The following is a 15,359-nucleotide window of genomic DNA, read 5'->3' on the forward strand; positions in this document are numbered from 1 at the left end:
TATATATTGCATTGTGTAAAGTCACTCGAATTAAATATGACACAAAAACAAAAACAAATACAAAATCGAAAGAAGTGGGTGGCAAAAAAAGATTTAGCCGCCGATCTCGTTTTTTTCCTAGTTAGAGTTCTGCATGTAAAGGAATCAGGGGGTTCATGTTTTTGTGTCGTTTTTATTTCATTTAGATTGGGAAAGAAAAAAAAATGGGGTATATAAAGGCCTCATGATTCCTGTTTGTTTAAAAAGTTTCTTTCCTTTTAATATCCTCTTATTTGGTGCTGGCGGCTAAATTTTCTTGTTGTGTTTTTTTTATTTATTGCCTGTTTGTTTTTAGTAGTACTAGTACTGTTGTTACGCTTATGACATTTATCTTACTATAATTGTTAGTGTTTCCTTTTGGGGATTTCTTCAGAGATATACCGCCGAGACAGTGGGTATTACAAGTGAGTATTGTTTATTTGGTTTTATAATTGTTCGATTAGTGTTTCTTTTACGTTTTATTGGTATTGGTTTACGACACAGGCAAGAGTGGTAGATTAAAACAATATATACGTCCACGTGATCAAGAGTTTCTACTCTTTTATATTTATTCTTTGTTCTTTTTGTTTTTCTCTCTAGGCAAGGTAAGGCGAAAGATAAAGACTTTTGGCGTAGCACTTTACTAGTGATAACTGTCAACTAAATTTTTTACCGAATAAAAATGTAATAAAACATACTTTGAAATGTAAACAAACAGTTTAACGTTTTTTTTCTTGACTGTTTAACCATCATAAAACATATTTATAAGAAGAGAAAAACATATGTAAATTAAAGATTGTGTAAACTGTTATTAAAGTGAACAATAGCATACACAGAGCAAAGTAGAATTGAAAATATATTTCCTCCATTGGTTGACAACAAAAAGGCATAAGAAATAAAACCAACTTGATTATGTTGTTTAACAATGCTAAGTCTATGAATGTGCGACTGACAAAATCAATAAAAACATTAATAGAAAGTTATAACACTCTGGCACACAACACAGATATAAATCATTCAATTAAGTATAAGTATGTTAGACTTTCTCATAGCAACAAAGTTAACCTTGTAAGAAAATATTCTACTATTATCAATAATGAACAAACGTCTAAATTAGATAACTATGAAAATTTTAATGAGAAACCAAGGATAAATCCAGTAGGCATTCAATATTTGAGCAACTCGTTACATAATCAAGTATTCGGTTCAAATAAAATTAGTAAAAAGGAATCAAAGATGTCAGCTAAAGAAAAAGAACAATTGATTGATTTATCAAAATTATTATTGAAGAATCACGGTTTATTAAATAAAAAAACAAAGATAGAAGAACCTATATCATTTGAATTACCTAAATTACAAGGCAATTCACTGGATGAACATTTTCAAAAAATCGGTGGGTTTGTATCCGATCCATTTAAACAAAAATGTGAATCTAAATTTAAAAAACTTTTACCAAAACCAGATATATGGTTGTTTAAATCAGGATGGTATAGGTATGAACTTGGTAATTCAATTCCGAAGAAAGTTGCATATCCATTGGAAGATACGTTAGTATTTGATGTAGAAACGTTATATAATATTTCAGATTATGCAACTTTAGCAACGGCTGTATCCAATAAAGCGTGGTACTGTTGGGTGTCACCTTTTTTAACTGGTGAATCAAGAACTTACAAACATTTGATACCATTAAACACATTAGAGCAAGAAAAACTAATTATTGGTCATAACGTTGCATATGATAGAGCAAGAGTGTTGGAAGAATATAATTTTAAACCTTCTAAATCATTTTTCTTTGATACCCAGTCATTACATGTTGCATCATCTGGTCTTTGTTCAAGACAAAGACCAGCATTCATTAAAAATAAAAAAAGGAAGCAAAAATCAGAGGAAGAAAATATAGAAGTGCCAGAAAACGATGCACTGGTCGCCGAAGATCCATGGTTAGATGTTGCTTCGATGAACTCGCTGAGTGATGTAGCATTGCTACATTGTAATATTAAAATGGATAAGAATCCCAGGGATTTCTTCGCATCAAAAGACAAGCAAGAAATTGTTGATAATTTTCAACATTTAGTAAATTATTGTGCAACAGATGTAGAAGTTACTTCTAAAGTGTTTGATAAAGTTTTCCCACTGTATATGGAAAAATGTCCTCATCCGATATCATTCGGTGCGTTGGTTTCGTTAAGTAGTTGTATTTTACCAACAAAATACGATGAATGGAAGAATTATATTAATAATTCTGAGGGTATTTATCAAGAGTCAAAAAACTTAATTGAGAAGAAAATTAAGGAAATCATGGATGAAGTTGTTAATTCCAAAGATGATCCTAACTTTCAAAGCATTATCAACAATGATCCTTGGTTGAGGCAACTGGATTGGACTATTAAACCAGTTCGGATGTCCAAGAAAACTAATCAACCATCAATAAAAAAATTACCAGGATATCCAGAATGGTATAGAGCTCTGTTTCCAACCCAAGAAAGCAAAGATCCAAAAGTCACAATTAGAACAAGAATTGTACCGTTATTATTTAAATTATCTTGGGAAGGTCAACCTGTCGTTTGGACTAAGATGAGTGGATGGTGTTTCCCAGTTGAAAAACAAGATGTCGAAAATATGAAAAAGAAAAATTACCTTTTAGCTGATGACATTGCTATACAAGCATATAATGAAGAGCTGATTGAATTGGATCCAAAAGCCAAAGGAGATACGGTATTATTTAAAGTTCCACATCCAAATGGGCCAGAATTTAATTGTACTTCATTGTTAAGTAAGCCTTATATTCATTATTTTGAGAAAAATATTATGACGTCACGATCTCAACATGCTCATGAAGCATTAAAAATTAATTCGTCAGCTTCATATTGGATTTCCGCTAGAGAAAGAATAATGTCTCAGTTTGTTGTTAAAAAAGAAGATTTTTCAGATCAATTTCAAACATTACCATCAAATAAGACACAAAATAGTCTGGGTGATAATACGTCAATAATCTTACCACCAATAATTCCAATGGGTACTGTTACAAGGAGAGCAGTTGAAAAAACTTGGTTAACGGCTTCAAATGCTAAAAAAAATAGAATAGGTTCTGAATTGAAGGCAAAGATTGTAGCCCCTGATGGATATTGTTTTGTAGGAGCCGATGTTGATAGCGAAGAATTATGGATTGCTTCCCTTGTTGGTGATTCCGTGTTCAATGTTCATGGTGGAACTGCTATAGGTTGGATGTGTTTAGAAGGCACGAAGAACGAAGGTACTGACTTACATACTAAGACTGCTGATTTATTAGGTTGTTCTCGTAACGAAGCTAAGATCTTTAATTATGGTAGAATTTATGGTGCAGGTGTTAAATTTGCATCTCTTCTACTTAAAAATTTCAATCCGACCTTATCAGAACAAGAAGCTAAGGAAGCTGCATCGAATCTTTACGCAAATACCAAAGGTCAATCCAAAACGTCTAAAATATTTAAAAGATTTTGGTTCGGTGGATCTGAATCTATATTGTTTAATAAACTAGAAAACATTGCTAACCAAGAAGTTCCTCGAACACCTGTTCTAGGTTGTGGGATAACAAGTTCTTTAATGAAACAAAATTTAAATATAAATAAATATTTACCGTCAAGAATTAACTGGGCTATTCAATCTTCTGGTGTTGATTATTTGCATTTACTATGCTGTTCGATGAGCTATTTAATTAAGAAATATGGTATTAATGCTCGATTATGTATTTCGATTCATGATGAAATAAGATTTTTAGTTTCAGAAGAAGATAAATATAAGGCTGCTATGGCATTACAAGTTAGTAATATTTGGACGCGAGCTATGTTTTGCGAACAAATAGGTATTGATGATTTACCTCAAAATTGCGCATTTTTTTCTGCTGTTGACATTGATAAAGTGTTGAGAAAAGAAGTTGATATGGACTGCATAACTCCATCAAATAATATTCCGATTCCTCACGGAGAAAGTTTAACGATCACTGATTTATTAAAGATTCCCTCAAGTATGTTACGAGATCCTGATCCTGATATTAGAGTCGAAAAGTTCTCTTATAAATATAGAGATAGTGTATTTTCCAACTATAACCGAGCCTACTCAAAAGAATTCTCGAAGTTTTATTTGAAAATGCAAATTTTGGATTCGAAATGGAAAGTAACTCAAGTCGAAAATGAATACATAGAGTATGAAAGAACAAAATCTTTAAGTGAAAATCAAAATAAACCGGAATATGGTTTATTGGATTTTATGCATGATATCAAAACGGGTAAAAGAAAGAAAGCAAGTATTATGGAAAATCAAGCATTAATTCAGCCTAACCTGAATGATAACGATAATAAAAGAGATAATTATAATCTATCGAATGATTATTTGAATGCTTCTAATTACTCTATTTTACATGAAGAAATTCTAAAACCAACGTCTATTCTCGCACAAAATGACCAACAAGCTGTAACGAAAAATATTACCAACGAAGGTAAAGTCATAGCAGATAACGAAATTAGCTTAAACAAAAAATCTATCACTAAATCCCTAGGATCACAAAAATCTAAGAAGCAAAAATTAATTAGGAAAAAATCATTTGATTTATTTCATCAAGCAGTTGGAAAATCTCAAGAGTACATTAACGAAAGACAACAAAAATTAATTAAGATTTCAACCAGCAAAGCGGTGGAGGATATATTGAGAGAGCCGGTGAAAGAGGTTCAAATAAACTCCAAAAAATCTAAAATGATTTACAAGAATTCGTTAAGCTTCGATGTTTCAAATAGAAACAAGTCTCGCAAAGACAACGAAAGGACAAATTTAGTTCCAAGTGAAGTCAATTCAAAGAAACCTACGCCTTTGTCATTAAAACACAGCACTGAATAATGATAAATTAGAAATCGAATTGAATAACGGAATTCATATTCAGTATAAATTTTATATAAATAATAATGCATCGCGGACACTCATTTACCACTTAATGTAAGTAGTTGTAATAAAAGAATATATATTCATATTATTAAAGTTAAGACGAATGGGGTGACCAACAGATGTGGTGAACGAATAGGAAAACATGACCCGGTTACGATATTGATATTCCAAATTATACAAATTATACATTTTCACAAATGATATATGTGTAATACATTTTTGTCGGCTATCTCTCAATACTTGAGCGTTGCTTTTCAACCCTTGAAAAGTATTCTTTCAATAGGACATCTAAATTGTACAAGTGTATGTTGCTCTTGAGAAACTCTTTAGTGGCTTCAAGTTTAACTTCTTTGTCGATGGTTTGTAACATTTGTTGTGACTTTGACAGGTTATTTTCCGAACTAGAGGTTGATCTTCTAACATAGCTCTTGGGTCTATAGATGTCATTATGAAACATTTGGTTAACTTCATTTACAGTTGATGCATTATTTTGTTCCACCGGTTTGTCAATGACAAGAGGCGTTCCTACATCCTTTTTTGTTAGAATGTATGAGGCAACACCTTCAGAATTGTGTAAACTGTGTTCTAATGGACCAGCACTGCTGGCTATCTTTTCCTCTTTCAACATTAACTGCTGTACCCTTTCATATTCTGCTTTCTTGTCTTTATAATTATCAGTAACAAAGTTTAGGGTCTCAGGCTTCGTTGGATGTTGGTCAAGATCTCTTTCAGCTTGTATCTTTATAGATTGTGCATATATCTTATCTAATTCACGATCTTTTTGAGATTTCAGCATGTTATTGATTATCGAGATGTTTGGCTTGTCCGGAGTCTGAGATTCTATCATTTGATCAGGTAGCTCTTGGAATAGCTTTGAGCTGCTCTCTTGAGCTCTGGTGGTCTTCACTTTCACCTTCTTAGCCTTTGCCTTCATATATGCATCAAATTTGTCACTGGTATTGTTATTGTCACTAGTAGCCTCGTCATCACTATCTGAGCCAAAGATCACTCTCTTTTTCTGTTTCTTTTTGGCCATTATTCTTTAAACAGGATAACCAATTGCGTACATCTGTGAGGGTTCTTAAGCAGCTAAATTCCCTAAACTATTTAAGCATTACTCAAAGTATAACGAATGATCTACTTGGAGTCATCTCTAAACCTTAGTAGATCAACGTTTCACCATTAAATATATCGAATTTTAAATTATTTTGAGTTAAATTTATTCCATTTTTCAAAAAGACTTCGTTTCTGCAACTTTTTCTTTTTCAACGCCTATTATAAAATAGGATAATAGCTTAAAAGTAAAAGTTGAAAAATATAGAGATACTGAAATATACATTTAAGAACAATATTATCAATTTAAAAAGGAGATTGGTTTTAAGTTTATCACTTTCCTTATTGTTTTTGTCATTATAAAATCGTAATTGTAGGATATAATAATTGATTTCTCTCTGCAATTTAAGAATTTATCACAAGATAGTGCATGCTACGATGTCATTTGATTGGCTAAACAATCCTGGTTCAAATGGTGCTGATGCAGGGGGTATTACTGCTACTGCTTCAGTGACTACAGGAGTAAATAGAACTTCCAACAATTTTTCAAATCAGAACCATTTCAACGGCACTCCCACAAATTTTGCTACTTCAGGTACCTCATCTAATATGGGTTTTGGAAACTTGCAAAATATTAATAAATCAGATTCTCAATTGAGCTTTCAAGCACGACCAAATACAAACAACCCATATGCAACGCAAGCTCGAGTAAATACAGATAATCAGGGTTTGGAGCCGGATCCTTCTGATTCGAATGCTTTACAATTAGCTGGGTATCAAGAAACTCAAGACGACTTGCAGGTTCCTTTATCCCTTTCACGGTCACAATTGTCCAATGAAGAAATCAGAACGTATTTGAGATGGTACAACTACATCATTGCAAAGACTCATAACAAGTTAGTTACTATAGCTGATGTATTCAATTTTATGAAGAACTTTAATATCACAGCTAAATTAAAAGATTGGGTTACGCATATCTTTAGAACATGTAAAAATTCGTTGAATATTGGTCAATTTTTTGCTCTTATTAGATTAATTTCTACATCATTGCTGACAAAATCGTTACCAAGGAGAGTAATGATTGCAAAACCAGCACCAATCCCTTCACCACGTTCCATTTTAGCATGCACAAAAGAAGAGGTATATGAGGAAGTTGACGTTCCAGAACAGGAAGGAGTTGATTTTGATTCATTCACAAATTTACTATTAACAGGTAAATCTCCTAATAAAAGAATCCGCAGAAGGGTATTGAATTCTGCTAATAAGAAAGTTAGGTTCTCAGGCGAAGTCAAATATCAAGATTCAGCTCCTACGAATGATGCTGATGAATCTTATTTTAGTTCTGCGTATTCGAATACTGAGGCAACCTCTAATTCAGTTCCTAGTGGTCCGCTAGATCTTACATTGCCAATGGATCAACTTTTATCTCAGATGGCTAAAAGAAGTCAAAGTAATTCTGCCTTAGTATCTGAATTACCTACAGAACAACAGGAAACAGAAGAAGAAAAAGCGGAGTTGGCTGACATGCAAGATTCTCTATCACATTTTAAGCAGATTCAAGCGCCGGATTCTGCCACTCTAAGATCCTTACAAACATTACAACAATCACAAAATGTGTATGGAGGCAATACAAATAACGGTGTGCCAGAGCAGATTCCTTTGCAGCCTCTTAAACCAACTGCTACAGGCTCCGGTAATCATTTGTTTCGTCAAGAATTTAATCGTGTCAATAGTAATCCAGATATTAATATTGACTCTTCTCAACAACCATTGCAACCATTGAAACCAACGGTCACTGGTTCTGCTAACTATTTAATGCGTAGTCAATATGCTTCATCAAAGCCATCCCAACAGTACGAATCTCAACCTCAGACAATCAGCTTCGGCACTGGTATGCCAAACGATAAAGTAGCCTCTAATCATACGCAGAATATTTCTTCTATTGCATCATTAACTCCAACTGCTACCGGTTCTGCAAATCATTTAATGAAAGAACATATGACTTATTCAAATTCACAGGACCATATTTTGAACGTACTAGGAAGTCCAAACAACACTGGAGGAATGGCTAATAATACTTTAATTGACAATGTTAATGATATTAACAGTATCAATAATATCAACAATGCGAACAACATAAATAGTATGAATAATATGGGGAACTTGAATAATCCGAATAATATGGGAAACTATGCCAATATAAATAATATGAATACAATGAACACCGTGAATAGCATGAACAGCATAGGTAATAATTCGAATTTAAACGCTGCTAGCAATATGCTTCTTAATAATAACATATCTCCCCAGGTAACATCCCAGCAAACAGGACAATTCCATATGAATTCAATTTCGCCGCAACATAGCGCACAAGCTACGCCACCACTTTCTATGTTGCAGCCCAACTCTAGACCGATACAACAAATGCATATGCTTCAACCTCAACACAGTGCACAGCCACAGCAGCAGCAACATATTCAACCACAGCAACATTTCCAATCCAATCAACCACAACAAGTAATATCACAAATGCAACAACTGAGAGTTCCGCACACAAATACATTACAACCGCACCATAGCGCTCCACCTCAAAGTAATATGTACGGGAACAATATGAATATGAATCAAAATCAACAGGCGATAGGTGCACAGCAAACTCAGATTTTGAATGGTTCTACTGCTGTAAATAACTATTTTCAATCTTTGTTATCTCATACACCATCTCCATCCATCAATAATTCTAACGTATCTGGTAGTAATGTTTCCAATAATATGAATCAATCTCAACCTACAAGAATGGATTCAAATCTTGTTAATTTGCATAATAATAATAACAATATGTATCAATATCAGCAACAGCCACAATCAATTATTCAAAACCAATCTCAACCACAAATGATGCAAAATGCACGGGCCCCATTCCAGAATCAAATTCCACAATTTGGTATTCCACAACAACAAACATCAGCACCTCAGCGAGATATTCTTGGTGATCTTCAGTCATTACAGAATCAAGTTGATAAATTGAAAAATGCCTATGGTACACGTTAGAATTATTAATTGTTTGTGTTGTCTTTTGTTAAATTTTTTACAAAAATATATATTTGTTGTCATACTCAAAGAATACATGCATCTTCAGAAAATTATATTTCTTATAATCATTATGATTAAATTAGTTCATATCATTTAATTAAATTGAATCGATTTTTATTTGAATATTTAACTTGTATTCAATCACAGAACTTTGAAAAGTAAAATTTAATAGTATACATATTAATGTATATATCTACATATATATATTTATAGTTATATATTCATGGGTATAATTCATCAATAGTGATGATAAACGTAAAATACATTACCTAATTAGTGTCTTGTACAGTAACTTGCTGTGTTACTAGTTCTACAACCCTTCTTGTAGTTGGTAATGTTAACCATGCAGGAATGTAAGCTTCGATTTTACCGAATTGTCTTGTTTCTACACCGACAAATGGATCTTCAAAAGGTCCAGATTCAACCTGTAGGAAAATATCATCCGCATGTAGTTTCGATTTATTACTTGGGTTGGTAGCAGCTTCCTTTTTAACTTTATCAGCGACGAAGTTCAAAATTTCTTGAGAAATTGGTTGTTCATAATCAGCAGTGGAATACAATGACATTAATTTTTGAAGTTGAATTGGCTTTAAGTCAGCACAAATCTCACATAAAATCTTTATATCGGCAATATTTTGTTTTCTTAATTGTAGCAATTTAGAAGTTTGGATTAAGTGTACTAAACATTGGGCGCCTTCTGGAATATGATGAGTTTTGCACCATTCCTCTAATCTTGTGACGTTATAGTTCAATTGTAGCCCACGCTTCCACGATAGGAAATTACGTCTCATAATTAAATCATTAAAACAAATTGCATCAACATAGTTTAATAATGTAACAACCGTATCACGGAAAATATCATTTTCTACATGGAAAGATTTCATACACCAATAGATGTTATTGAAAAAAGTTAAGACGTCATCCATAGTATATTCACTTGTTGAACCAAAAATTTTTGGTAAGAAACCGGTATTTTCGTTTTTAAACCCTGGCAAAGCTTCCGAAAGAATAACAGCAGGAATTACCTTCTTTTGTAGTTCTTTCTGTAGTTTCTTTAACCAGATATTATAAATATTATAACTTAAAGATTCAAAATCTTCTCTAAGTTCAGTAACTAATGAAACATATTCATTATATTCTTCTTCGTTCAAATCTTTGTTATATGATTCATCGTTGACAATAGATTCTTGAGCAAAAACAACAAAAGAATATAATTCACGAACATTTGTTAACCAAAATGCACCACCTGGGATGATATTATGACCTTTTAAGCCTCTAACAACATCTTGAATAGTAGTTAACACTTCGGCTAAAAAGCCTTCACTTTGTTTGGTTAAACCTAATCTCCACATGTCACTCAAGACAATAATTAAAATTCTAGCTGGATATAAGACTTCCTTTTGGCTTAATCTTATAGCAACACCAGTTTCTGGAACTTTGAAACCTCTTAATAAACCTTCTGTTATTTCTTTATTCAAAACCTTGGTATCATTTAATAAGTTGAATAATTCATCATTAATTTTAGATATTGTGCTGATTGTCGATTTAACATCGTCACCGTTACTAACGGTTTTGCTTAAGATATTTAATGGACTTGGAGGAACACCATCAGGTATAATACCATCTTGAGAATTAAACCTTCTGCTGTGTCTTGGGGTAGCGTTGAAATTTGAAGCACCTGTAGCTACAGCACCTGCACCGACTGCTATAGCGCCCGATTTGATGGAATTTTGTAGACGAGCAATCTCTTCTTTCAAGGAGTTTACTTGGCCTTGTAAATCTGTAGTTTCAGTGCTGGATTCAGATAACAATTGTTTGGTCTTATTCAATTCTTCTAGCTGTTGCATAGCTTCTATCTTTAATTGTTCATGCCTTGTAACCATTTCTTCTAGTTCTTTCTTGGTCTCTTCAACTTCTTGTTTTGATAATTCAAGTTTTTTCTGGAATTCACTAATAGTGCCATCATATTCAGACTTGGTATCTGCTAAAGTCTTTGCATGTTCTGATTTTTGTAATTCTAACAATTCTTTAACATTAGCGGATTCGTTTAAAGATTTTTGTAAGTTTTGAATCTTTTCAGTCATATCTTTGTTTTCTCTAACCTTCATAGCTAAGTTTTCAGTCAATTCAACAACCTTATTCTCTAATTTGTAACTAACTTCTTGTAGATGGTTTACGGATTTAGCTTCTTTCTTCAATTCCTTTAATTTTCTTTGGGCCATTTTCCTTCTAACCAAAGACTGTACGACGACAGTGTCTCTTCTTGTCGTAACATAAGAAGATCTTGGTTTGAAAGTTCTAATCTTACTTTGGATAGATACAGCAGCGCTAAGTTCTCTTTTAGCGTATAATTCCTTTTGAAGTAGTTGTTGTCTTAATTTAGATTGAATTCTAACAATACTTGAAATAATTCCATTAACATGGGAACGTACTGTATGGCCTCTGTATAAGGTTTGAACTTTAATTGCAGCTTCTGATTGAAATTCTCTTTCGACAGCATTACGGGTAGCATGACCTTTTGCATAACTGTGGAATAAGTAAATCGAGTGTTTGATTTCCAAATATTGTTTACGATAATATTTAGCTCTTAATTTCTTTTGAATTAATACACTTGATTGATGCATCTTTTCAGATCTTAGTTTTTCTAGATAAGCCAACATACCAGCTTTAAAGAAAATCTTCGTATTACCGATTTGGTATTTAGCGGTATCTTTAACTGTGACAGCTAAGATTTTTTTACATAAATCAATAATATTCTCTTCCGTAGTATCTTGCTGGAAAATAGTAGACCATTCATTTGGTGAAATTAAAATATAATATCTTAAAATGAATTCATTAAATGTCCATCTTGATGGGAACCCTGCACATGATATTCTAATTGTCTCTAATACACCACAAGCTCTTAATTGTGATAAAACCATTAAATTATCAAACTTCCAAGCTTCTTTTTCATTATTAGGTTTAATACAACGAATGTAATGAACATTTGTTGAATTGATAGTAGCCATTAATTCAATCAGTGATAATTTAAACATTGAACCTAAAGTTGGTTTTTTCTGAACGGCTCTACCAGCAACTTTAGCAGGTTTTTGATCTTTTTTAGCTTCTTCCACTTTCTCAGCATTTTTGTCTAATGATTGTAAAATTTTTAATAAAGTTTCATTTTTAGTGGCTTTTAATACCTCTAGATGACCATCTGAGACAGTATCTCTATTTTTTTCAATAAAACCTTCGACATCATAGGAAACATCTAAAGCGTAATGAGAAACAACGAATTTAGTTTGTCCAAATCTTGGTTTAGAAAATACTTTATCAGTCGGTGGTTTATCTAAAGTTTGATATAATTTCTGTGTCCACGATTCATCTGAACCGGCTGGTAGTCTACTTTCTTCATCTAAAAGTGATAATATACCTAACTTGTTTTCGATTAAGTCAATGCAAGGTTGATTATCGTTGAATTCGATGAATGACCATTCGATTTCTTCTTTAACGTACTCTTCTTGTTCCAATTTGAAGACATGCTGGTTAAATTCTTGTTGTAATTTTTCATTTGCATAATTAATACAAAATTGTTCAAAAGAATTTTTTTCAAAATGTTCAAAACCATATATATCCAAAACACCAATAAATGATTTAATTTTATCAGTAACATTTGGGTTACATAAAACTTCATTAATATTTTCAACAAGCCAATCGAATAAAGCGGAATAAATAAATTTTGCTACAGAATCTTTGGCAACAACAGCTTGAGCATAGTTTAAGTTTGAAATAATTTTTTCAGATCTTGTGGTAATTTGTTTTTTAGTTATCCATTTAGCGAAATTGAATGCATCAATGCCTAATAGATTACAAGCTATTTGTAAACTAGGTTCATCTGAGGATAAAGAAGCGTCTGTTCTTGTCTTTTTAACTTCGATATTACCTATATGTAGAAGAGAGGCCAAAATTTTGAAAAGTTCTTGTTGAATATCTGGTGTTATACCAACTAAAGTTAAAGCGTCCACCGTTATTTTATATTCTTCGGCATCGTCGATACCTTGAATCGTAGTGTCACCACCTTGGTTCAAATAAAAGAAATCACTTGCATCAGTTAAACTGAAACTCTTTTTAGTCTCTTGTGATAATCCACCTAACATTTGGTAAAAAATATGATAATTCCTTTCCGTTTTCGGTTGGTAGACCAATCTTGAACGTTCTAATAGATAAGTTCTCATTCTTGCACCAATGATGGAAGTCTCATCATCGAACAAGATTTCCAAATATTTACCAAATCTTGATGAATTGTCATTTCTTGTTGTCTTTGCATTACCAAAGGCTTCCATAATTGGGTTAGTCGCCAATATTCTTTCTTCGGTTTCCGACATTCCAATTTGATGTTTTATATCATCATTCATTGCTGAATGTTCTTCCTCTACGGAGGCAAAATATCTCATGATATATTTTGCAGAAACTGTTTTCCCTGCACCCGATTCACCTGAGACGACTATAGTCTGGTTCTGTTTATCGTTTTTCATCAGTCTGTATGCCTCTTCTGCGATTGCAAACAGATGTGGTTCTAGTTCACCTCTTCTCTTTCCTGCATACGCCTGGATCATCTCTTGAGAGTACAGTTGGTCGACCCTATCGAATGGGTTGGTTGCGATCAGAACTATACCCGAGTACGTGTATATGTTCAATTGGGAGTATCTCTGTTTGATTGCATGTAGCACTGCTGGCTCGTTCAAGTAGGAAAGAGAAGTCAGATCCTCTGTGGATTCCAAGATCGGAGGGTTTCTTAATAGAGGCAGGCTGCTTGCGCGATTGTCCCTGGCGCTGGCGTCGCTGGCATCTGCGTCCTCCCTGGTGAGAGAGTCAGTCACGATCTGGACAGTCTCGCCGTCCTCCAATTGCAATTCGAGATGGTACTTTCCATCCGCCAGATCATTCTTAGTGATCTCACCGCCGATCCACCCAAGCGTCTCGTTCGGGTACCAGCAACGAGTGCCGACTTCATAAGACATGGTGAGGTGTGTGTGTGTGTGTGTGTGTGTGTGTGTGTGTATGGTGGAGTGTACAGCTGTATGTAGTCACCGCACCGCCCTTCTCTTATATACCCCACAACAGCAAGTCGCACCTCAGAGTTCCAAAGATCTGAACCAGTGATAGTTATTTCAGAATCGACTTGTTTAGAAATCGCCAAAAGCCACAAAAACAATGAAACACAAATTTTAAGAACAGCGCAAACCCGCTCCCCAAACACGAACGGACACGGACGCGTTCGGCCACGCGCAGGCTCGTGTCCGGGTCACACCGCGCAGCTCCTCGCTCGATCAGGCGACACAAAACCAGCAATTGTGTCGCCGTATGTCAACGTGAGGCCGTTTGCAGCCGTTTGCAGCTGTTTGCGGCAGCTGTTTGCGGCACCAGCGAGCATAGATACTGAGGCCAGGAGTCAGTGTCAGCACCTGGGATGCTACCAGTTGTGAAGACAGATTGCAAGCAGCAGGCTTTAACAAGGTTCAAGATGGGAAGTCGCCTGTGGCGAGCGGATATATACAGGAATAGAATCTTACGACTGTTAAGTCTTAACGGTAACAACAATGTATAGTAGTGTCCTAATAGTGCCGCTTACACTGGGGGTATAGGCGTATGGTGTACTTTTTAGTGCTAGTTTTGGTTGTGAAACTGATTATTTTTTATTATATAAAGATAGTAACTACAGTACACATAATGGGATCTCAGTTGAGGAAGTCTCTTTATGTATGCGACTCCATGAGCTAGTCCGTATCACAGCGCCCAATGAATGTTGCTGTTGTAGTAAATGTATCTTTAGACTCGGCCAGTACTAGTTCAACGTATGGAGAAACAAGCTTATGTTGGTTAGTACCAACATCTAAGCTAGTGCCGTTAGACACGTTAGTTGCTCTAGTATAGTCCATCTTCGTAATAGTTAAATAATCGATTGGTTTCTTTATTAATATATTTAGTACAAATCTATATAGAGTTAGATGTCCTCTTAATATATAAATTATCTCATACTTGAATAAACACAGTACGTGTTCAGTCGTTCTCCTAAGGTCTTAGGTGTTGTATTGTACATCTGTGTTTACCACGTAGTTATTTACATTGTAGTATAAAGTTTTCATCTACCATTTGAAAAATTGTTCCAGAACCTTCTATCCAATTAGTAAGTCATCAATTGGTTCTGGACTCAAGGTGTCATAAACACTTAGTCTGTCACATACACTACAATAATTCTGACACTGACAGTATTTTAGTTACTACACGTTAACCTTTAATAA

At 34.0% G+C, this 15,359-nt stretch overlaps 4 protein-coding genes across 4 annotated transcripts; 2 read left to right on the forward strand and 2 right to left on the reverse strand.

The window, feature by feature from the left end:
* Positions 1-930: 930 nt before the first annotated feature.
* MIP1 (DNA-directed DNA polymerase gamma MIP1) lies at positions 931-4,887 on the forward strand (the record flags this gene model as incomplete). The annotated part of the gene is made up of 1 exon (XM_003688217.1): positions 931-4,887. The coding sequence occupies one exon, from the start codon at positions 931-933 to the stop codon at positions 4,885-4,887; it is 3,957 nt and encodes a 1,318-aa protein (XP_003688265.1).
* A 271-nt stretch (positions 4,888-5,158) lies between these two features.
* TPHA0N00520 (uncharacterized protein) lies at positions 5,159-5,968 on the reverse strand (the record flags this gene model as incomplete). The annotated part of the gene is made up of 1 exon (XM_003688218.1): positions 5,159-5,968. The coding sequence occupies one exon, from the start codon at positions 5,966-5,968 to the stop codon at positions 5,159-5,161; it is 810 nt and encodes a 269-aa protein (XP_003688266.1).
* A 455-nt stretch (positions 5,969-6,423) lies between these two features.
* Positions 6,424-9,036, forward strand: SCD5 (Scd5p; the record flags this gene model as incomplete). The annotated part of the gene is made up of 1 exon (XM_003688219.1): positions 6,424-9,036. The coding sequence occupies one exon, from the start codon at positions 6,424-6,426 to the stop codon at positions 9,034-9,036; it is 2,613 nt and encodes an 870-aa protein (XP_003688267.1).
* Positions 9,037-9,347: 311 nt separating this feature from the next.
* MYO2 (myosin 2) lies at positions 9,348-14,078 on the reverse strand (the record flags this gene model as incomplete). The annotated part of the gene is made up of 1 exon (XM_003688220.1): positions 9,348-14,078. One exon carries the CDS (start codon positions 14,076-14,078, stop codon positions 9,348-9,350), a length of 4,731 nt encoding a protein of 1,576 aa, XP_003688268.1.
* Positions 14,079-15,359: the final 1,281 nt, after the last annotated feature.

Source organism: Tetrapisispora phaffii, chromosome 14, assembly GCF_000236905.1.
Source record: "Tetrapisispora phaffii CBS 4417 chromosome 14, complete genome".
Classification (NCBI taxonomy): domain Eukaryota; kingdom Fungi; phylum Ascomycota; class Saccharomycetes; order Saccharomycetales; family Saccharomycetaceae; genus Tetrapisispora; species Tetrapisispora phaffii.